We start from the raw sequence: 23,432 nt of genomic DNA on the forward strand, positions 1-23,432 counted from the left end.
GAGAGGCTTGACTGGCAGCAGGACAAGGTTGTGGGGGGGAGGCTTCCTGGCGACTGGCCTCGGGGAGAGGAGCTGTATTATTTGGCAACATCAGAGGGCCAGCCTACAGGCTGGAACCTGAGCACCTGAGTGACCTGCAAATAAGCATGTGGAGTCTAGTCTAGGGAAGCAGATCCAAACTGAGAAGAGGAATGTGGGTACCAGGATGATTCCCATGGAGGCATTGTGGGTTTGAGGGTTAAACATCAAGATGGAAAAGGGGACAGAGATCTGGAAGGGAGGTGGAGAGCATGGTAAACAGTCAACAGCCAGGAAGAAATGCCAGGTGGCTGTTGAATCCTGCACCCTGTGAATGAATCCCACTGGCCAGCATTGCATGCACCTTACCTTCTGTATCCCCAGACCACTGCCTCTTTGCTCTCTTGATGCAGCACTAGTTACTCCTTTCTTTTCTCCAACCTCTCCACCACCTCCATCCCTTCCTCAGGGCTGCGTCATTTGGTTGGCTCATTTGGACGGGCTCTGGTCAATATACTCTCTTAGACTCAAATCTGTCCCTTTGGCCAGCTCCTTACACCCATAGATGAGACAAAGAGGCACTTAACTAGGCATTTCAGCTCCCTGGGATGCAGAGAGGCTGGAGCAACCCACTTCCACTTGAAGGAGAGAGCAGAGGATAAACCAGAATGTTATCACCTGAAGGGGTTGGCGGTGGTTGGAGGAGGTTCAGATAAGATTCCCCTGGGAGCCGGGGTCCAGACTAGAGTCCCTCACCTGGCGTCCCTCATCCTGAGCTGTCCCCATGTCTGTCCTTAAAGGTGTCATTTTCAGCTTGACATTTTCACTGAAGGAAGGAGAATCCTTTTTGTCTGGGTTAGCTGCGTACCATGCAGGAAAGTGGTTGGCAATATTTCCTTTTCCAGTGAGGCTGCTAAGGAATTTTTAACAATGTACTCCTCTGTTCCCTAAAATTCTCTCTTCTCAAGATTGTTCTGTCTGATGCAATATGCTATAATTTCCTCCCAAAGTTTAAATACACATCATTGTATTCAATAGATGTTACTTATAAGCTATAGATATATTGATCTGGGGAGAAATGTAATGTTATTTTAAAAACATCAGGAATTATATTTAAACTGGCAATAAAACCAAGAATATCTGTGCATTGCAAATATTGGAAAACACACATTCATGTTTTATACTTTGGGTTTTCATAAGCATTACACACTTGTGTCATCTTGCTTAGATTTTTGTGTTGACTGGTCGAAAAGTTGTTTCTCTCCTTCTAGCACTATAGAGATCATTTATAGGAAAGTCCAGTGTAGGCATATTCTGAATGGAGAATTGACATTTGAAGTTGAGTTTCTAGATTGCAGCAAAAATTTGTTTTTGTGTGTGATCAAAGGTTAATCTGTGTGGGACAGTTAGACTCTTTGGCTCTATTAACATTGGAGATGGGACATCTGGTGTCCTTGGGCGTCATGGAAGCCAGAATGCACTTCCCAGAAAACCTAGTTACAAAAGCTGTAAGGGCAGTGGCCAACAACCAGCATGCCTGCTAAAAGAACCTAGAAAATTCCAGCTTGATAGAGAATGGCACTGAGACTAAGGGAATCCTCTGGTCTGGTAAGTAGGGTTTGCCAACAGTGAAAGAACAAAAACTTAAACTAGGAGAGTGCATTATAGCTTTGGGTCATCTGTAAAGTGTAGGCAGTATTTAAGGCTAGAGCTAGCAGGACAAGAAATAGCCCTTTGAGAAGAGAGGCAGACAAGGGCAAGGCAGGCTGTGGACCACATTGAGGGCCAGAAAAAAAAAAAAGAAGAATATATACTCATCAAGGAGTAAAGGCAACGGAAGTCCAGGCATGGGGGCCATGTGAGGAGGGATTTGGGGAAGGCTGTGGCTTTGTAGTCCTAGGGTGCTGTCTTTCCACCTGCTACACCCGTCTCCCCACATGCCAGATACATGGGCACATGGTGCTCAGGGGTAGCTCTGGGCCTTCCCAGCCAGTGGGTATAGAGCTTCCATTCCAGTAAGGAAGTGTGGAGAGGCAGAGGCAGTTGGACCTATGAAATGCAGGCAGAGCCTGTGACAGGGTCGAGTCGGGGAAGGCAGATGTTGACAGAATAAATGCATTAAGAGTAATCCTTTTAAGTTTTAACTCCCAACTCCCTTTCCTTTTTTGGTAACTTATAATTTTGATATAATTTTAAGTATACCTAGAAAAGTTGGAAGAAGAGTACAAAGAACTCTCCTAGACTCTACTCCACTTCTGCTGTTTGCATTTTGCCCCATTTACTTTTGCCCCATTTACTTCTTTCTTCCTCTCCCTTTCTATTCTTTTTCGGAATCATTTGTAAGGTGAGACATCAAACTCCTTTACCCCTAAATAATAAATACTTCAGGGCATGTTTCCTTAGAATAATCATATTTTCTTATATAACCACAAATATCAAAAGCTGTAAATCTGGGGTTTTTTTTTAACACTAATAATATTCAAACACCACCTATAATGTTCTACAACTTCTATTCTTCTTAAACTGACAGAGATTAAAATTTAATTACATTTCTTTTTTCTTCTGACAGTGTTAAAGGAGAGAATATACACAATATTTTTTTCTTCATCTGTATTACATGGGAAGCCTTTGCCAAGGTTACAGATAATACAGTTGGCAGTCAGAGGAGTTACAACATAATAACACCAATTAGATAAAGCCATCAGAGAGATCAAAGAAATTTTCTGAGTGATATGCTTGCATATTTGTTTGTCTTGGAATTAAATTTTTACAGTGCTATCTCATTTTCATGAATATAACTGAAATCATCACTTGATAAGACCTGTGTATATGATCTTTATTTTTTTGCTTTACATAAAGGAAGATATTTTGATGATGCAAATTCAGTATATTCCAGATTTCCCCCAATTGGGTTAAATGGGGAAATGGCCCCAAAATGAGTTATCTAACAAAAAAAAGCAATGGGGAAATATGTTCTGATCAGAAAAGCTATCCAAAATACATTATTAGAGACAGAGAGAGAGAGAGGATAAAACATCATGTACCAAATGATCTCATTTGTTTAAAGCCAGTAGATGATAGATGATAGATAGATAGATTAGAGAGATAGATAGATAGATAGATAGATAGATAGATAGATAGATAGAAAGAAATATCTATATCAAATATCTGCAATATCATTGCCGAAGAAATGAATATCAACAGTGATTAACTTGACAGTGGGACTGGGTAGGTCAGTAGTAAGTGGAGGGTAACTAAGGGAGATAATTATTTTTTTCCATTTACACTCCTTGTAGTTAAATTTTTATCATGTGCTCTTATTTATTTTATAGAAGTAAAAATTTATTTTTATAAATGTGTATAAAGGGAAGGAGGATGGGATATAAAGACAGGGAGAAGAAGAGAGAGAAGAGAATTTATTTCCAACTCCTGTTGGAAATAAAACCAAACAGAAAACTTATTAAAAAATGATGTGTCTTAGAAAGGAACAGCAATAAGCAGAATTATTAAAAGAAATAAGTTGGATAGGGACTCCTGGGTGGCTCAGCGGTTGAGCGTCTGCCTTTGCTCAGGGCGTGATCCTGGAATCCCGGAATCCTACATTGACTTCCTGTGAGGAGCCTGCTTCTCCCTCTGCCTATGTCTCTGCCTCTCTCTCTCTCTGTCTCTTGTGAATAAATAAATAAAATCTTGAAAGAAGAAAGAAAGAAAGAAAGAAAGAAAGAAAGAAAGAAAGAAAGAAAGAAAGAAAGAAGAAAGAAAGAAAGAAAGAAAGAAGGAAGGGAGGAAGGAAAGAAGAAGTTGGATATGTAAAATGAATCATTTTCTACCTTCAGCTATTTATATACAGTTGCCAGTTTTTTTCAGCAAGATTCACACATAGGTCTCTTAAAACTAAATTTTCAATAATGAGTGTGTTTTGGTGCTAATTCTGGTGGAGCAGACTGGCCACTCTATCCCCAAGTACTTCCTTTTAAATTACAAAATTGATTAGTATCATAGATTTTGATGAGTTAGATTTAGGTTTTGTTTTTATCAACATCAACTGATCTCCATGCTCCCGCTATCACTTCTCTGAAAGCAAGAAGCCTATTCATGAAGAGCAAACAAATATCACAGAGATATTTGACCATGTACATCATATGATCTCAAGTAGCTTCTTTCATCATATCTTCAGGTCATTAGATTTGCTTTTGTAGATCTTCATGCATTAGATGTGTTTTTCTTTCAAGCCTTTTGTTTTGTTTTGTTTTGTTTTAGATGGGAACATTCCCCTTAGCAGAATCGGTGGCAAGAAAAAAATCATGACGTAGAGGGACTGGGAACCAATATTTATTGTGTGCTCGGGCTGGGAGGAGCTTTGTGTGGGTTATCTCATTCAGTCCTTCCATCAACCGTAAGGGGTATGTGGTAATATTTTTGGTTTTTTATTATTGAGGAACCTGAACCTCAGAGTGGTTAACAAATTCTCAGTAATTCCTTCACTCAAGGAAATAGTAGCAGGCTATGTGCTCTGGGGTTCTAAGCATGCAGCGGGTGACATAGTTGTGGCCTCTGGCCTCTATTAGCCTGTAGTGGAACAGAGGAGAAAGGCATCAAGCCAGGACACACATATGGAGCATAACTGCACATTCCCTGGGCAAACCGACACCAATGACTCGAGGCCAAGAGAGCAAATGACAAGAGACTCACATAAACTGGGGACTTAGCCTCCCCAGTTTCAGGATGGAAAAAAAGCTGAAAAAGCTGTGTGGAAGCGCAGGGGAGCAGATGTCAGCAAAGCCAGTGAGGGGAAGCACTTTCCAGCCAGCAGGAAGGTGCAGGAGGCCTAAGGGGAAAGCTCAATGTGCTGGAACATCTCAAAGGGGCCAGTATGACTGGGGAACTGAGGCATGGGAACTGAGGTGGGAGGGACAGGTGGAGACCAGTTTTGTGTGGTGCCTCGCACGTCTTGTTCACACCAGCGGAGGTTTACAGAACTAGGATGAGGTACCACACCTGCCTGGATCTTAAAGCTTGTGTCTTTTTCAGGCCTACCCACTCAACTCTTTCAGGCCTGCCCACTCTCATATCCCCTCAGACACGTGGCCCTATACTGTTCTCTTCTACTTTGTTTTCCAGAATGGCTAAAGCACTGCCTCCATTAGTGACATCTCCTAGCGTTCCTGCTAGGAGACGAGGTGGGGGGCTAATCTGTTGTTTGAGGATATAGAAAGGAGTCAGAAAGTGTGGGGCTTGGGTGAGGCCCCAGCAAACACAATCTGCAGGGGAAACAGAGTTCAGTTTATCTAAAGCGGAGAGACAATGGAAACCAGGGAACCACTCCAAGGATTCAAGGCGTGCAGTATTGGACACTGATCAGAAGCTTCCAAAACCACACAGCTCTCCTACCATGATTCCCAAATATATGCAGTAGGGATCTATTGGATTGGATTGACAAGGATGCTCCAAGGTGGTATATGGCAGCTTGAAGCAGAAATCTTAGAAACAATGATAATGAAGGGCGATAAAGAAAGTACGTGCAAAAATGTGTATGTGGGCAGAAAAGCTGCAGGAGTTGGGAATGAATCAATGTAGACAGTCTCCAAAAGTCAAGAAGAGTTGAAACTGAGAAGTAGCCTACTCCAGGCTATTGAGCTCCATCAGTTTACAAAATAGATAAAAATCACTGTCCTTGTGTAGTTTCTATTCTGGTGAGCAATGTGCATGCGTATGGCAAAAGCTAGGATACTGTATGCCCACTAGGGGCCACAGGATAGGATTGGATTTAAGGAGATAGTATCCTATCTCAAAAAATACCTGGAGAAATGCATAGTGCCTATGCATATGTTCCAGTGGTTTCAGGTTTTGAGAGATGAAGCCAGAAACTAAAGACATTTCTCTAAAGTGGGAAGTTCTGATATCTACTTAGGCCAGAAAGTCTTCCTCTCTTTCTCTGTCCATTTGGGCTGCTATTACAAAACCTGCGTGGCTTCTAAATACCAGAAATTTATTTCTCACATTTCTGGAGGCTGGAAGTTTGAGGTCAGGGTGCCAGCATGGCACTTTCATTGTGTCCTCACTTGGTAGGAGGGGTGAGGAAACTCTGTGGGACCTCTTATAAGACCTCATTTGTGAGGGTTCCACCCTCATGACTTAAAAAAGTCTCCATCATCACATCAGGTGTTAGGATTTCAACTTACAAACTTGGGACAATACATCCAGACCATAGCACCCCCTGAGTCACTACTCATTGTCTCCCTGCTGCTCTGCTACTACCCCTTGGGCAGTATATTGTAGAGCCAAAAAGCAAAAGCAAAATGTTGGTGGTTTGCTCTAATGGGATGACAGTCATGGGCTATTACTAACTGTGAAATGATCCTTTATTTTAGGTTTTTAAATTATCAATGCATCCTAATTCTGTATGATCAAATGCTTAAATAGCACATTCTTAGAATTTGTATGTTTCCATGATATGTATTAGTGATTGTCCTGTTAGTTTCATAAGTGCTGGGCTCAATCATTCTAATTCAGGATAACTATATTAATATCCATCACCCTTAAAGATTGTTATGGTTAAATAAAATGTCAGTCAACTGTTTTTTTCTATAAACAAGGAAGTAGAGGCTATTTTTTTCCAACGTGCATAGTCATATTTATACATCAGATGGACTATAGTAGGTGAAGCCTTAGTAAAAGGAGAGCCGTGAGGATTGCCTATGCAATACCAGCTCTTGAGCAAATTAGTGTATGACTCAATTAAGTAGCATTGACCCACTGTGTCTGTATATGTCTTAGCATTGACCCACTGTGTATGTCTTAGCGCTAACCTACTGTGTGTGTGTGTGTCTTAGCATTGACCTACTATATGTGTGTCTTAGCATTGACCCACTGTGAGTGTCTTAGCATTGACCTACTGTGTGTGTGTGTGTGTGTGTGTGTGTGTGTGTGTGTGTGTGTGTGTCTTGCTTTCAATTTGAATTTCCCTAAGAGAAGCTCATGGCTAACTTAATTACTCAAAGATCCAGAGTATGTATTTACTTAAATCATAATCATTCCAGCAAGCTCCCAGAAGTGTCTAAACTTTTTAGTCATATTAAAAGTATAGATGTGTTGAGTGTGCTTCAGCAAGAAATCTGAGCCTATAATATTGTCCACTGTAGGTAGCTGGACATTGTTTCACCTCTAGGAATACAGTACTTTAACCTCCTATTTCGCATCCCCCTCTCCCACCTCTCCTCCTAGTTCAGGCCTGTCTCTCCCTTCAGGACCCACTACCTTCCTTGTTTTCCCATCAAAACCATTCTCCAGGCTGCAGCCAGAATGATCTTTTAAAGATGCTTATCTGTTCTTGTCACTGCTCTACTTATACCGCTCCCTGTTGCTCCAGGATGAAGTGCAGAATCCTTACTGTGACCGCGAGCCTTACCTGTCCAGGTAGGTAAGGCCTCGCTGCCTTCCCCTCCCCCCAGCACCCTTGTCCTGACTCTCCTGCCAGACTGGCCTAGCCTTTAACAGCACACCTGTTCCCTGTCTACCTGGAAGGCTCTTCTCCCTGCCCCCTGCCTCTTACCTCCAAGGCTCCCCAGCCTCAGATTCTGTGTTCTCACCCTCTCTCAAATCTGAATTTGCCCCACCCTCCACCGCGAGAGAATTTCAAATAGGTGCTTTTTGAGTGAGACTTTATTTGCTTACCTGCAGGGTCATCTTGCTTGGGCTTTAGCCCAGGGCTCTTAAACAACTTGGGTTGGAAAATTTCCTCAGATTAGAGCTATTGTTGTGATTATCATGCTCCAAACTACTGCTCTTGGCAGGTTAGTCATGAATTAAAAATGGCCAGGAGTTGGCAAGCAGAATTTTGTCTCCATTTAGAAATATCTATCTTCGGACCAAAGGATGTAATTAAATATCATTGAAGACGCAGCAATGGAAGTTCTTTGAGCCCTATTATGCAGATGCTATAGAAATCGAGAAACAAGGAAACAGAATAACTTGGCATAAGAGGTAAACCCAGGCCAGCCAGGGATCTGCTGTGGGAGAAGCTGTACATATGACTTTAAGAGGGTAAACAGAAAAGTTCTGCTTGAAGGTTTCCATTTACAACTGCTTTACTTTCCCCCTTCTTTCCTACTTTTCACATGTTTGAGAATTCTCTGGCTCTCTGAGATTTTAGAGCAATATGCCATGTCCATTTTCACTTTACACATTACACGTCATACGGAAGTAATGAAAAAGCTCTTGCTGAGAAACAGAAAAAAGGGGGCCTAAACGTTAGACCCTTTTTCTAAGCTCTTCTCCCCCAAAATTCTAATGCTTTCAGAGAAAGTACAGATGACTTGTTTGCCATTATATTTTATGAACTTGGCCTTAATAGGTTGGGAGAACCTAGTACAGATACAATGAGTGGGACATTATGATAAGACATAGTCTCAGACACTGCCCCCCCTGCCCCGCACCAGCAGCCCTTTTCTAGTCTGCCCCAATCCTGGCCACTCCCTGCCACAAGCTCTTATTAGCACGTCCCTGTTCTGAGCACATCCCCTCTCCCCCGAGTGCTCACAGCAATGAGTGCTCACAGCAATGCCTGTCAGTCCTCCTTGTGGCTTCCTGTTTTTAATACTTTTCTAGCACTGATATTCCAGGCTAAGGGTGCTACTTATGCTTTCCCTGCAGCCTATTGATCTCCTAGGCAAGAGGGGTGAGGAGCGGAGGTGATGTTTCTGGGAAGGAATGTGCTCAGAGCCCACATCTTAGCCTGGCTGCTTCTGACCAGGCAGGAATGTAGTGACAGCCGTGTCCTGCCCTGGCTCCCCTGTGGAGGCTCCTGCTAGCAGCCTGTGGATAGGTCTTGGCAGCAGGCTGCAGCTTGAAGAACACTCAGAGAAGGCCATACAGTGTGTCAGGAAGACCTTCACCTGCAGAATAGGGCATCTTGCTCCATCACGACCTTATTTTCTCTTGTCATAAGGGTCCAGCTAGGGTTCAAGCTGCCAGCCTTCCTTTATTCTGTTAGTCCTGCTTTGTAAATCGAGACTGGCCTTTCAGAATATTACCTATCATGGCTATGCCTCCTCCCCCAGCAGATGCCACCCAGCTCTGGTATTCTGGCTCCTGGACTACAGCTGTTCATATGGAGACTTGGTGCAAGTTAGAGAAAAGCAGCCCTAGCTCTGGGTGGGAGCAGCCCCAGGCTGGGGCTGAAGGCTTGTGGAGCAGAGCTGGATTTATCCCCCTGGCACCCCTTTGACCACATGGTTGCTCTTCCAGCCTGAGATTGTCATCTTTTGTCCCTTCTTCAAAAATATTAGTATAGCCAGTAGCACATCTCCACCTGGATTTAGGGACAGGCTTTTGGCCTCACCAGCCCAAGGATGCTGTCCCTCCCCTCTACTGCATGCCACACCCCTCATTCTGCTTTCCCTCTTCCCTCTGTTCCAAGCCACAGACACTGACTTGGCTTTACAAACTGGCCAATTATAACTCACAGGTTCATTTTTTAAAAAATATTCTTTGAATATAAAATGGTTCTGATGACTGAAAGGCTCTACTTACTTTTGTGAAATTATTTTTGGGCTTGCTCTCTCGTGCCCTTCCTTTCTCGTTGGACAGTTTTACCTTGTAGGTATAAAAGTCGGCAGTACCCTATAAAATTATTACTTATCCTATAAATTTATTACTTAAACTCCTATTCCTCCACAACCTTGTTTAATAAGTCAATGGATGTATTAACTCTTTACATTGCATATATCCACAGCCTTAGGAATGTCATGCCAAGAATGTTCTTTCCTGAAGCTGAAGGCTCTCTGCTTGGAAAACTCAAATATAGTGTGATTATCTTGATGAATCCTTGGTTGTTTATTTTTATTATTATCGGCAACTATTTATTAAGTGCCTAAACATGTGCTGCGTACTTTTATAGATTTTATTACTCATTTTCCCAGTGGCCTTGAAAGATGGGACTCTTTATTCCAGGAAACCGAGGTGACCAACTTACTCAAGTTCATACAGATCGCTGTGGTAGGATCAGAATTAAGAACCGGTTCTTGTGCGGTTCGGATGTCTGCACGCTTTTCATAACATCAGAGGTTCTGGTTTTTTCCACTGAAGTTCCCCGAATGCAGAGGAAATCAATACATACTGCCCGGGGTCCAGACCCTTTGTAGCTAGAAGTAGCCAGCAGCAAGCTCAAAATTTCTTTGAAGTCTCATGCTTTAATCTTTAAAATTTATGCAAATTTAGCTTTCTACTCCGTAATATAAAAGTATAAAAGTAATCCTTTAAACTACTTGACGTAGAATAAAATTTAAGCTCCAGGAAGAGCTTCTGTTAACCCCTGTCACATCTCCTCTGCCCTGCTGCGTGCCGCTCTAGGGCCCTGCACGCCTCAGCTGGAGAAGGTCAGCCTTGCACTATGGTGTGTCTCAGTTCAATCCCCAGTGCCAGTTTTGTTGATAAACCTCTCAGGTGCAAAGCAACCTGTAATTTGGCCAATTCTCAACCATAGAAGTCTTTCCAACAGAGTAGGCTCCTTAATACTTGGTAGACAAATCCTAGATTGGTCCTTGTTGATTCTTCACGGAAATCTTTGAGTGACATTGGTCTGGCTTAGAAGTTCAGGAGTTTGTCTTGTGATTTGTGAACTTTTAATTTTTAGAAGCAAAAGTCATCTTTCAGATGAAATTGGTCTTGGAACTCCAATTTATAAAATAGTTAAAAGGAAGACACTCTAGTTGCCATTGGGGCTGAGGTTCTGCTGGCCCTCCTTGCCTGAGGGTCGTCCAAGAGTTCAGCCCAAGGAGCCATGGGTCTAATTCAGAGCACCCACTTGAGGTGAAGTGAAGTTGGAATGCTCAGGAGACTTGTCTGAGTTGACCCCGCTGACTAGAGGCAAAGCCAGGAGTAGATCCTAAGAATGAAGCCTACCAGATTCTCCTTAGACCCTCGAAGGCCCTTGTGGTTTTCTTGTCATATGAACTGAAGTCCTAACTGCTCTCGGAGGTCATGGAGGGCTAGGGAATGGAAATGTTGAAGAGTCCTCCTGCCAGGGGCCTTCCACATTGAAGACAAGTGTCTGTGGCAGTTAAAGGCATAGCTCTTTCTCAGGTGCATGTGGTGATTTTAAAATGATTGAGTTAGGCCATTTAAACTATTGATGTGTTAGGATGTGTTGGGATCCAGAGAAAGGACTTTGCAGAGAGAGGCCCCTCCAGGGCCCCAAGGAGGACATTGTCAGGGGCCTCAGCCAGGCCACTGCACACCCCAGCAGCCAAGGTATGGAAGGCATGTGGGAGTGACATTGAGTAGCCACCGTGAAAAGGTGGCTGAGTCACCTCTGAAAAACTGTCAACTCAGATTAAAGCTGGCCTTGTGCTGGAAGCCTTGGTGAATTCCCTTTAGTTTTATCCTGTTTCTCAGAAAGCTTGAAGTGGCTTTTAAACTTCGATGAAGATATGAATGGCTCCACCATCTAGGTTTACTAATACAGTCATCTCTCATTTTTTCAATTCATTACTTTAGCGCCAATAAACGCTATTACAAGGTAGCCCAGTATCTAATCCCCCAAGTCCCCCCTCTGGAGGATTGTATGATCAAAGGGAATTACTCCCGGGACACCTGGGTGGCTCAGTGGTTGAGCCCCTGTCTTTGACTCAGGGCGTGATCCCACAGTCCTGGGATCGAGTCCCACATCAGGCTCCCTGCATGGAGCCTGCTTCTCCCTCTGCCTGTGTCTCTGCCTCTCTCTCTGTGTCTCTCATGAATAAATAAATAAAATCTTAAAAACACACACACACACACACACACACATAAAGGGAATTACTCCCACCTCCCACATGTGTAAGAGAGAAGAGCTGTCCAGTGCACTGCCATCATTATCCCGTGCTGCCAGGCCCCATACACACTCTGATGGTTGATGCTGAATTGCCACAGCAAGCCAGCACCACCAGCCATGCCAGCAGCCACAGTGGGTGATGAACAGGGACAACTAAGTCTCTCTCCCATGTGACCGTTAGCCACCCAGATCTCTTTCCCAGAGGCAGTCTTTGTTATAACTTTCTTGTTGTATATGTCCAGAGATAGTCTATGCATTTACAAATCTTTAGAATTGTAAATCTTTATGAATATTCACATACGCACATCTATTCTTTTATCCCCACCAAATGGTGGCATACTCTGCACACAGTGCTATGGTTTGCCTTTTTTTAATTTCACATTATATTGTGGAGATCATCCTATGTCAGCAGGTGGTGCTGCTTCATTCATGGCTACATAAAATTTCCAGCATCATCTCTTCATCAGGAAGCGTCCAGGTGCCATCTGCTTGTGGACATTTGAGTTATTTCCTGTTTGACGTTGCTGTAGTTTTGTTTGCTGTTACAGACAGATACACGTGTTTGCATGTGTATTCAGGTATTTCGGGAGCTCTAGGGGAGGTTCTACGCTCAAAGGAAACAGACATATAATGTGATGGATATTTCCAAATTACCTTCCGCTGAGATTATCTCATTTTATACTCCCAGAAGCAATGTATGAGATAACTAATTGTGTGTTAGTAAATTTTTTGAAACTTTATCAAATCTGACAAGTGAAAAATGACATCGCACTACAGTTTTAAGTACCTTTCTGTTATAAATGAGGCTCTACGTCTTTTCATATGATATATTCTTTTACAGACTGCTTTTTAACGGGTGCTTGGAAGATGACGTGCTGCCCAAAGATCAAGCAGTAGGCAATTTATTTAGGAATCCCAATTTTCTGATCTATTTTCTGATTTAGATTTTATTTTAGTTAGCTGTTTTTATCCTAATTGATATAGGGTGTACCACACGATGGTATATAAGAAATCAATTTTCCTGCTGTAGTGAATGTTTTCTAAAAAATGCCCCATCAATTTTGAAAGGTTGACTTTTTATTTATAGACACTAAAAATTTTTTAAGATTTTTTTGTTTATTTGAGAGAGAGTGTGTGTGCATGTACACTCATGGTGGGTGAGGGGCAAAGGGAGAGGGAGAGAGAGAGAATCTCAAGCAGACTCCCTGCTGTGCATGGAGCCCAACATGGGGCTGGATCCCTCAACCCCAAGATCATGACCTAAGCTGAAATAGAGTCTGATGCTTCATTGAACGAGCCACCCAGGCACCCCTAGGATACATATTAAAATTTCATCCCGGGGTCACCTGGGTGGCTCAGTGGTTGAGCATCTGCCATTGCTCAGGGGGTGATCCCTGAGTCCCGGGATCGAGTCCCACATTGGGTTCCCTGTGAGGAGCCTGCTTCTCCCTCTGCCTGTGTCTCTGCCTCTCTCTCTCTCTCTCTGTGTCTCTCATGAATAAATAAATAAAATCTATAAATAAATAAATAAATAAATAAATAAATAAATAAATAAATAAATAGAAATTTCAGCCCTGTTTTTGCATTCCCTGTATACCAGAAGTTATTCTACTGAAACCAATGTCTTATTAAATAAAGTACTTTATGAATTAAATTCACAATGACATTTGTGAAACAGAAATTTGAACATCAAATGGATATTATGGAAATGTTACATTTCTTAGTTGTGATAGTGGTATTGTAGTTTGTAGTTTTGTTTGGGGAAAAAAATGAGCTCTTGCCTTTCAGAGATAGCTACTGAAATATTTATGAATCAAAAAGCATGATATATGGTATTTGTTTCAAAATAATTCCAGAGGTAGCAGGTGGATAGGAGTGTAGAGGAAACAACATTGGTCATAAGTTAATAATTATTGAGGTAGACATTAGGTATGTGTTATTCTATTTTCATACAAGTTTGAAATTCTCCATAAAAATTCTAAAATTCAACAGGTATGTTGCAGAGATAGACACTTCACAAGAGCAAAGGGCCTGTCTGCTTGTTCTCTGCAATGAGCCCTGTGCTTAGGACATTGCCTACACACAGTAGGTGTTCAGTACATACACATCCTAAATCTGGTCCACCTTCTGATTGCTCAAGGGCTGCCCTATTTTCTGTTCCTGGAGCAGCAGCCCTGTTCCTGTGCTCTATGAATGAACAACAGACCAAGTGCTGTGCAGCTAAAGGAAGGCGAAGGCCCATTCATTGAGGGGTCAGGGAGGTCCTTCCATGGAGCTCATGGGAACTGACATTGAGGTACCTGAGACAAAGAACATCCGCCACATCCAAAACATTTCCAAGCAAAGCAAAATTGCTCCTTTAATTTAACATAGAATTATTTCTTTTAAAGAGCCTGGTAAGGAATTACTAACAGTAAGAAGAATAACTCAAAAGGCTGTACGGGATCACAAAACCTTTTTAGAGCACATCCCAGTCCCCATCTGCTCTCTATGAGCCTGTTTTATTCAGAGTCCAGCATAATATTGTGCCCAGAAACGGGCTTAATCAATGCTCTCTCGTGAGGAAGAAGACTAGATGGTGGCATAAGAAAGAAGAGAATCAGAACTGGGAAGCTGTCAAAGAAAATGTCAGGAATTCAGGGTGATAGATTAGTCCTGTGGGTATGTTTGAGTGATTAGTTAACTCGAAGGCAAAGAAAATCGTGATTTTTAATGTTTGCATGCAGGTGTTAGTATAGTTGCCTCAGAATGAGGCGAAAAAGGGATTAAAAAAAAAAAGCTAGTCACATCTTGACTAGAAGAAGGTTCTTTTGAGAAATTGTCAATGTTACATTACAAACACCATTCAAATCTACCAAATGGGCCAGATGTTTGCTCAAACACTGCATATCACCAGCTGCCCATTGCTACAGATGAAGGCTTTTCTGCTGACGTCTGTGTAACCCACAAGCACATTACAGAGTGTTGATTCTTTTGACGCTGTTTAACATTTATGTGTCATCATAATTATAAACCATAAATATACATGACACCATGCAATAAATAAAATTGCCTGGCTTTCATTCTAAGAGGGGAGGAGGCTGTATTTATTACCTGAGAAGACACAATGTCTAATATCCATTTTGCCTTCTTCGTAAACATCACCCTTTTCTTGGTGGATGCTCTCTGGTGGCTTTTTGCTCACCAAACCTTATCCCTTCAAAACAGCACAGACTTTGGGGGCTAATGGATATCTCTGAGCCCCAGGTTTTAAGGCGTGCCTGGACCAAGGATCAGGGGAATACAATTCAGAGGAATCCAAGTCGTTCTAAATGAAGTCAAACCATTCTATTTGACAACATACCAAAAGTTCTTTAGGGGTCACGTAACGGGCAGGTGTACAGTGTAAAAGGAAGTAGGTAAATGGAAGCGAATCAGCTTCTTTCAAAACAGACGTTTTCCAGAGATGCATTTCTTTTTACTCTGAAAGAAAGCTGATTCGGTGCCATTCACCTATTAAGAAGGGAGCACAATTATTTGTATCTGCATCTATAAAATCCAAGTGTCTCTGCCTCCAACAAAAACCTGAGCATGTGTTTGCCGGAGTGAAAAGCAGGGCAAGAGGGGGAGGGGGAGGGTAAAGACCCACGCAATTGGGTTAGTCAGTCACAGGTACTTAAAAGAACTGGCTGGGGTATTAGCCCCTCCCTGGGCAGGGACAGGGGTGGGGGGGGGGTGCTTTCAGCCTTATCCAGGAAGACCTCTCACAGCACAGTGTCTTTATTTAGAGCACAGATCCCAGACAGCACATTTCATGGCTTTGTAAATACTAGAGTCAGATGCCTACTGACACCCAACATTTCTGCTTTTTAGTGTGTAAATAAATGAATGCTCCGAGTGAGTAAATATCTGTGCATTGAGTTTACAATCTTGTCTTTCAGAAATATCGACAGTACATGGCAGGACTTCTGGCTCCTCCTTATGGTGTTATGGAAACGGGCTCTAACAATGACAGTAAGTGGAAAATGTGAACATTTTGTATCTAAAAATTTGTCGTGCGGTATGTGTTTTCATATGACAAAAAAATATGTCCTACACCAGCTTGACAGAGTAAGTCTCCAGACTCTTTTGTGGATAAACAGACCTGCCAGCCCACACTTGAGTTATTTTTAAAAGTTGTTAATATAGTATTATTTTGTGGTCTTAGCTGATGGAGGTATGCTCTGGTACTAGTTGGAACTTCATACTTAAAGTGCTCTCTCAAAATCTCTCCATTTTATGGTGAAACCTAGTATTTCTATGCTCTTTTAAAAATAGGATTTCTGAATTGTATTTGTCTCAGTCACATCTAGACACCTGAGAGCCCCACCTCTTGCTATTTTGATGCTATTGGTGTAGGAGAGAAGCAGTGTGAGTCATTATTTATTCTTTGTAAATCATGGCTCCTTCAAATTCCAGGCCTCTTATGCAACCAGTCTCTGGCTTTTCATAAAAGACGGGACATCTTTCTCTGCGATACTCTTTTCTCATGGGTACCCACGAGATTCAAAGAAATCCTGCCTCCTGAATCTGTCTGTTCACCAGTATCAAGAGCATCTTTTTCATGCTCATTACTGGCCCTGGGAGTGGCTTGTGCTGAGTCCTCTTGTTTGGCTCTTGAACGTGTATGGGTGGCAAGGTGCCCAGTGCTGGGTCACTTTGGAGCTGTCGCACTTCAGCAACTAAACAGCATGATGAACCACGTGGTGCCTTCACGCCAGGGTCTTCTGAGCAAGACTCACCCTTCAAATCCTCTCTCTAGCTTCTGCAGTTCCCACTTACTGCCAGACTTGTCACTCTACAGCGATCGTCCTCCTTGCTTGACCAAGATCACATTCCCTGCCCTCCACCTCATAGCCTCTGCTTGATCTCTCTCTCTCTCTCTCTCTCTCTCTCTCTCTGTTTTTATTCTGTCCTTGGGGTGGGGGTCTGGCAGGGGCGGGGCTGGGGTGGTGGTGGTGGTTCAAAGATAGGTCTTTCTTTCCTGTTCTTCCTTCCCGTGTTCTTGATTTTTTCTTTCCTGGCTGATGAAGGGATGACCAGCTCACGAGGAGTCCTTTAGTTGAAATCCCAGCTGTGCTGTCTCCTCTCTGTGTGACCTCAGACAACACACTTCATCTCTCTCTGTGCCTTGGTTTCCTCACAAGACCATTGTGAGGATTAAATGAAGCAAAACATGTCAAGTGCTTAGAGGCCCCAGGCATAGAGTGAGCTTCCCAGTGACATTAGCTATTATTTCCTCCCCACCGGTCACTCTTAAGCCCTCTAAGTCTGACTTCTGCCCCATACCTCTTGACTCAAACCATCTAAAGTCTCCAGTGACCAACCAACACCAGCCTCCATCATTACTGTTCACCATCGCTCTGCCTTTGAGTAAGACTTTCCATGTTCAGACTCCCTTCTCCCTTAGTTCCTAGGCTCCATTGCATGATCCTGGCTGTCTGGTATCTCTCTGGCTACTTGGTCATTTGGTCTCTTCCACAGGTACCTCTTCCTCTCAGCCAGAAGTTTAGGTTGTACCCAAGAGTCCAGTCTTGGCAGGTTTCCTCTTCTGTTCTTTATACTGTCCCCGTGACCATCCTTTCTTACAATGGATACGAACTTCCTGAACCAATACCTCCGATTCTTCCCACGGTGGCCTAACTTTCCAAAGGACTGCTGGTTCTCTTTCCACCTGGATGTTTTGCTGGTCTCTTAAACTCAAAGTGTCAGTGACAGAATACATCCTGATTCCCACAAAACCCATCCCTCCTCCCACATCTGCATTCCTCCCTGCCCTGTTCTTCTCCTGTACCAGGCTCTGAACCTCAACCACTCTAGAGCCCTCACTTCTGTCGCCTTCATGCACTGAACTTAATCACCCATCCGGTCCTTTGCTCCTTCCTTTGCAAGGTTCATGTTTTTTTTCCTTTCTGTTCCCTCTGCAGCCACCAAGGGCCTCGTCGCTCTTGACCTGAGGGCAAGAATGACTCAACTGGCTGTTAACCTTCAGTATCTCTCCCTTGGTCTACCCTACATCTGACTTATATAGAATTTTTTAAATTTACTTTTTATTGTGAAAAAATTCAAACATACAGAATGATATGGTTAACATCTATGTCTTCATCCTTTTAATTACCGTTAATATTCTAATGCTTAAATAGGATTTATTAATAATAATATGCATCTTAATACTTTAAATATTTGCCTTATTTCCTTCTTCTATTCACATACAGACATTTCACCCCAAAGACTTCAGCAGATAGTTTTGAAATAAAGACTTTTTTCCATGCATAGCTACAACATCATTATCACACCTAATAAATGGTGTGATTTTCCTTAATCACATCAACTACTGAGTCCATACTCAGATTTTCCAAACTGAATGTCTTTATAGCTCTTTGCTCAAATTGGACTTCAAGGACCATGCTCATGCATCTGATTTTTATGTTTTAAGTCTCTTTTCATTTGAACAGACCCTCCTTTTCTCCTGAACAGACCCTCCTTATCCTCTATTGCTCAAAACATTTTAATGATTGTCCATTGCCTGCCATGGAAGATGAAATTCCAAGATTACTAATGCCTTAGTCCAACTTTCAAGTTCCTGCATGGCTCCAAATCATCTTTTTAGTGTTATTTCTCTACAGAGACCCTAATCTCCAGCCACTCAGATATGGTGATTTGTGCTGCTATGTATTTATCTTATTGAAACTCCTAGAAAGGAAGCTTCTGTTACACCCCCCACCCCACCCCCATATCTCTTAACACAATCAACTCCATTCTTTTCAAATGGTTGTTGAACAAATGAATGGAATAGTGAATGGATGGCTGGGATTCAAAGTTTCAGAGTGCTGATATTAGGCCACCTTTCCCCTTCTGATAGATTTGGGAAATAATGGCAAACATGTCTTGTTCCCCTGCTTCCTGCCTAGGCTTTTTATGTCCTAGTACTATCTCAGTTTGAGGGTCAACGTTTAATTAGAGAATGTTTTCAGATAGTTTCTTCCATTCCTACCCTTTCTATGTACTATGCTACTGCTTATTAAAATGGGCACTCAGTTTTTTTAAAGCCGATAGTATAAATCCTTCGTACTCTGTTATTAAACACAGAATGTTTTGTTCCTTTGGAATTTGGATGTACTGTATTTTTACACTGCAAACTACCTCAAACTGCCCCATGGGGAAACCACACATACAAACTACCTGTGGTTCCGTCTCTCAATCTAAGGCCATTTGGGCACACTGTACTTGAGACATTAAGCTCTGCTGGGGCTGTGGACCTTCTAGTCTGGCCACCATTGTCATATCAGACAGAGTTAACAGCTCCAAAGGAAGTGCAAGGGACCAGGGCTGCCTGTAGCTGACAAAATGTTTGTAAATGAATGAATAAATACATTAATGGATGAATGATTACTTTTTCACTGAGAAAACTGGGACGCCCCCTAGAAACAGATACTACCATACTCAGACCTGACTCAGGAGGCAGCTTTGCCCCAAATGGAAGTTGTGTTCTGGTGGTTTTTATGGGGGACTTGAAGCTAGATTCAAATCCCTGGAGCATTATGAGGTGATTTGAAATGTAAAAAATACAGTATGCACAACTTAAAAGTTGGCATGTCTATCCCAAATTCTAAGTGTTCTATACCCAGCATAGAGGAATTAGTTGTTTTTATGGTATAAATGAATCAGAGATGGATTTTTACCTCTGGCAAAGCAAAGCATATGGTAGAAAAGCAAAATAAGCATGAGATTTGTTGTCTGGCACACAGCCCTGATCCTGATTCATAGATTTATTTATATTACAGATTTTGGTGGGTGCTGCTATTTTTCTAAGCAGCATTATGTAAGTTTTGATGGAAACACCAACATTTTACTTTATTTGATTCAGCAAAGGATTTCAGTTCCATTTTACAGATTCATCTTAGAATTCATGCTCTCTTTCTCTCTCTTTCTCTCTCTCTCTGTTTTTCTTCTTCTAGGGATTCCTGACAAGGAGAACGTGAGTAGCACTCTCTCTGCCTAGCTTCTAAAAACTGTCATAAGGTAAAAAATAATCATAGTAACCCTACCAGCCAGGAGAGCTCTTCATCCACATTCAACAGAGCAATAAATATTTTTCTAATCTTATTCTGGCATCTTTGGTGAGTCACTTTGAAATATGAGGGGGGAGAAGGTTGATTGCTCTGACATAGTCATCACATGTCCTTGATGTTAACTAGTCTGAAGAAAGGTTATTCTAGGGGCAAACAGTATGATTGCTAAGGGTTTTTCTTTTTCCCATGATGTATACAGACAAGTGAACAAATAATTACTTTAACAACACACAGAAAATTAGTCGTTTTTCCTTAGTAGAAATATAAAATATGAAATACAGGGTCGGTAGATTTTATAATTGTATCCAAGCTGTATTAAAGTCAATATTTCTCTTTGGAATCTGAAAATAAGTAATTGCTCTACTTGTTTAGGGCAGCAAGATAAGAGACTAAGTAGGTTTAGGACAAACTTTTGACCAAGAACCAGTACCAAGTGCACATTCCAAGGATGGTAGTGGTGTTGTGACATTGGCTTTGCATGCAAATAATAATAATAATATTAATCATGTATTAACTAGCATCTAAATTTATTCAACAACATGGAAGGGTTAATGATGGAAATATATAGTGATTAATTTGAAGTGTTGCTTGGTGGCTCTCAATTGTGTTACCTTCCATTATGTTCCCCGATTGCTGTACCCAAGTGGCAGTGTTACAGAGTCATTACAGAGCATTCTCCTTTCCTTTCCCCGCTTTTGATTCTGTGTCTGTGGACAGAGATGTCATCTTCATCCAATTCAGATTATTTCTGTATCCCTTTTCAGAGATCTAACTAGCTTTTGTTAGGTCTTCTTTTCATAATGTTGGTTTCAAGGGCCGATTTGGAATTCTGGCCTTCTGTTGTACCACTACAGATTTGTGTTCCAGACACAGCGATGTCACTTTGAATGTCACACCAAAATTTCACTTGGCTTGGTTTGGTAGAGGATTTCAGTTCTTGGCTGTGGGCCTTCACAAGCTACTTGACTTCTCAAAATATCCTTGCCTTATTTTTAAATGTGGCTATTAGACATGACCACTTTAAGAGGCCATTATGAATATTGAATGGGATAATCTGTGGAAAGCATAGAGACTAGTCCAATAAAGTAAATGTTAAGATTATTACTGTAATTATTAATTTGTTGAGACTTGTATAATTTCCTTGAGATCTTTTCTCCTTTGAAAAATGCCCTATCCTTTTATGAAGTAACTATCCTTTTGCCATTTATGGTTCTCCTCAAAATATTTTTCTTCAATGAACCTTTCCATTGATCTTTTGTTATTAAAAAATACCTTTGTATGTTGAGCATAGCTCTTGATAATCAGGTTCATGGAAAGCCAAAGCTTTAGAGTCTACAGGAACAGATTCATCCTGTCACACGATTTTGGATACAGATGTCCCAAAGCACTCCAAAACAAATAAGACACAGATCACTAGCCAAGTAAAGAGGATAAAAGAGCCTGGTGCTTCCTCATCAAGGAACCATCAGTGATGTGGAGGGCACACACAGAATGGCCAAACCGTAGGAGGTCTAAAATGTTCTAAGCTTCAAAAGGAAGCTCTGTCTCTCCTAGGTCCCTCATGACCTTTAGGTTGGACCTCCCTGCAGTGGGACAACAGACACAACGTTCTAAGCAGAGGCTTACCAGCTGTCATCCTGTAACTCACTTTGTGACAAAGTAGGAATTTGAAGTTTCCAGAAAGTTAGATACATTGAGTTGTTACCCACATATTGCCCTGAAAATTTAGGGGGTGGGCCAGGCTGTCTCCCTGATATTAGTCATAGGGTATGTTCATTTGTATTTGTTTGGGTCATTCGTTCTATATCAAATTCTCTAGCAAACAGAAAAACACCCTTTTTCTCTATCAGCAAATAGAGTGGATATAATGTCACCATGTGCTATTAAGAAAGCTCTCCAATGCCATCAGTCAAAGTAAAGCAAATGAGATGAAAGACATTCGTGAATAGAGTTGAATCTCTAGAAAGATAAAAAGAAGCCTAAGAGCCTTAAAGTGGTGTTAATTGGAATTTCTCCTTTATAAGAGACAAGTTCTGTTATGATGATTTCTTTTATCCTTTACCTTCTTTAACTACACGCTGGGCAATCTTATATTCCCTTTATGTTTCTAAATAGCAATAATATGCCTGTGGACTGAAATAAAAGCACTTAGACCATTGTTTCAGTGTCCAAACAGCTTCTTTGTGGAGAGAGTATATTCTCCTATCCAGCTCCTACTCTTGATTTTGTTAATCACCATGTTTAACTTTTAACCAAATATGCAAGCGCCAGTAAGTGGTGTTTTTAGCTGCCTTGCCAGCTCTACTTTATTTCCAGATGCAGCCTCACCTTGCATAAAAAGAACTTTCTTTTCATAAATTGCACTTTCATAGAAATAAATGGGCTGGCAAATAACTCGCTAGATTATTTTGTTTACTACTTACTGTAATTGATAGAGACATCATTTAACTTGAGATGACACAGGATACTGGAACCTATAAAATAGTTGATAAGATATTAGAGAAATGGCCATTGAGCCAATAAAGCAAGTAGACTCTTTGGATAGGGTTATGATTGTTTGGGACTGTTGGTTGTACAAATAAATCATTCTCTTTGATCTGTTCAAGTTATATATTTTCTGTCTTCTGTATGTGCCCTATTGAATGACCATGTTTAACACAGAAGCTAAAAATCACAATTGCAAGAAAACTTTAGAGTTGAAAGTTACAGATGCCTTTTGGAGGAATGAGCTTGTCTATCATTTTCTGCTACTTATGTAGATTCTGTTCCTTATGTTCCATCCTTTGACAGACAATTGCTATGGAATTACGTAGTTTTAGAAGTTTATCCTTTGCCTCCTCAATGTAGATGGAGCCAGAAAATAGGCTCATGAAGAATATTACAAAATAACCCCATTTCCTTATTTATAAATATCTAGTTTCCAAAAGGATCATATGAAGTCCCCATTTTTTAGGGCAGTTATAGTATTGACAGTGTGATTAGCGAAATTCCTACTAATTATGGAAGAGTACCTTCCTAATCTGAAACACTAATCAATCCAATAATTCAGTCAGTTATGGAAACAGCCCAAGTGTCCACTGACTGATGAGTACATCAAGAAGATGTGGTGTGTGTGTACACATACACCTGCTGGAGTATTACTCAGCCATAAAAAAGAATGAAATCTTGCCATTTGCAACATGGTTGGAGCTAGAAGGTATTATGTTAAGTGAAATAACAGAGAAAAACAAACACCATATGACTTCATTCATATGTAGAATTTAAGAAACAAAACAAATAAATGGGTGGAAGAGAGAGACAAACCAAGAAACAGACTTTTAACTTATACATAAAAACTGATGGTGACCAGAGGGGAGGTGGGAAGGGAGGGATGGATGAAACAGATGATGGGGATTAAGGAGTACACTTGTTGTTATGAGCACTGTGTGTTATATGGAAGTGTTGAATCACTATATTGTACACCTGAAGCTAATATTACCCTATATATTAGCTAACTAGAATTTAAATGAAAACTT

General features: G+C 41.4%; 1 protein-coding gene across 24 annotated transcripts in view; it reads left to right on the forward strand.

Moving 5' to 3' along the window:
* The window catches only part of RAPGEF4 (Rap guanine nucleotide exchange factor 4), a 284,923-nt gene that overhangs the window by 144,679 nt on the left and 116,812 nt on the right, over positions 1–23,432 (forward strand). For 13 of the 24 annotated variants that reach the window (XM_072751936.1, XM_072751935.1, XM_072751942.1 and 10 more), the window contains 2 exons: positions 15,748–15,820; positions 19,804–19,823. In XM_072751936.1, coding sequence (XP_072608037.1) covers positions 15,748–15,820; positions 19,804–19,823 — 93 coding nt within the window. Of the gene's footprint in view, positions 1–1,441; positions 1,627–15,747; positions 15,821–19,803; positions 19,824–23,432 lie in introns of those variants that run through there. The other 11 variants (XM_072751937.1, XM_072751941.1, XM_072751951.1 and 8 more) reach the window with 3 other exon arrangements.

This window comes from Vulpes vulpes, chromosome 3, assembly GCF_048418805.1.
Source record: "Vulpes vulpes isolate BD-2025 chromosome 3, VulVul3, whole genome shotgun sequence".
Classification (NCBI taxonomy): Eukaryota; Metazoa; Chordata; class Mammalia; order Carnivora; family Canidae; genus Vulpes; species Vulpes vulpes.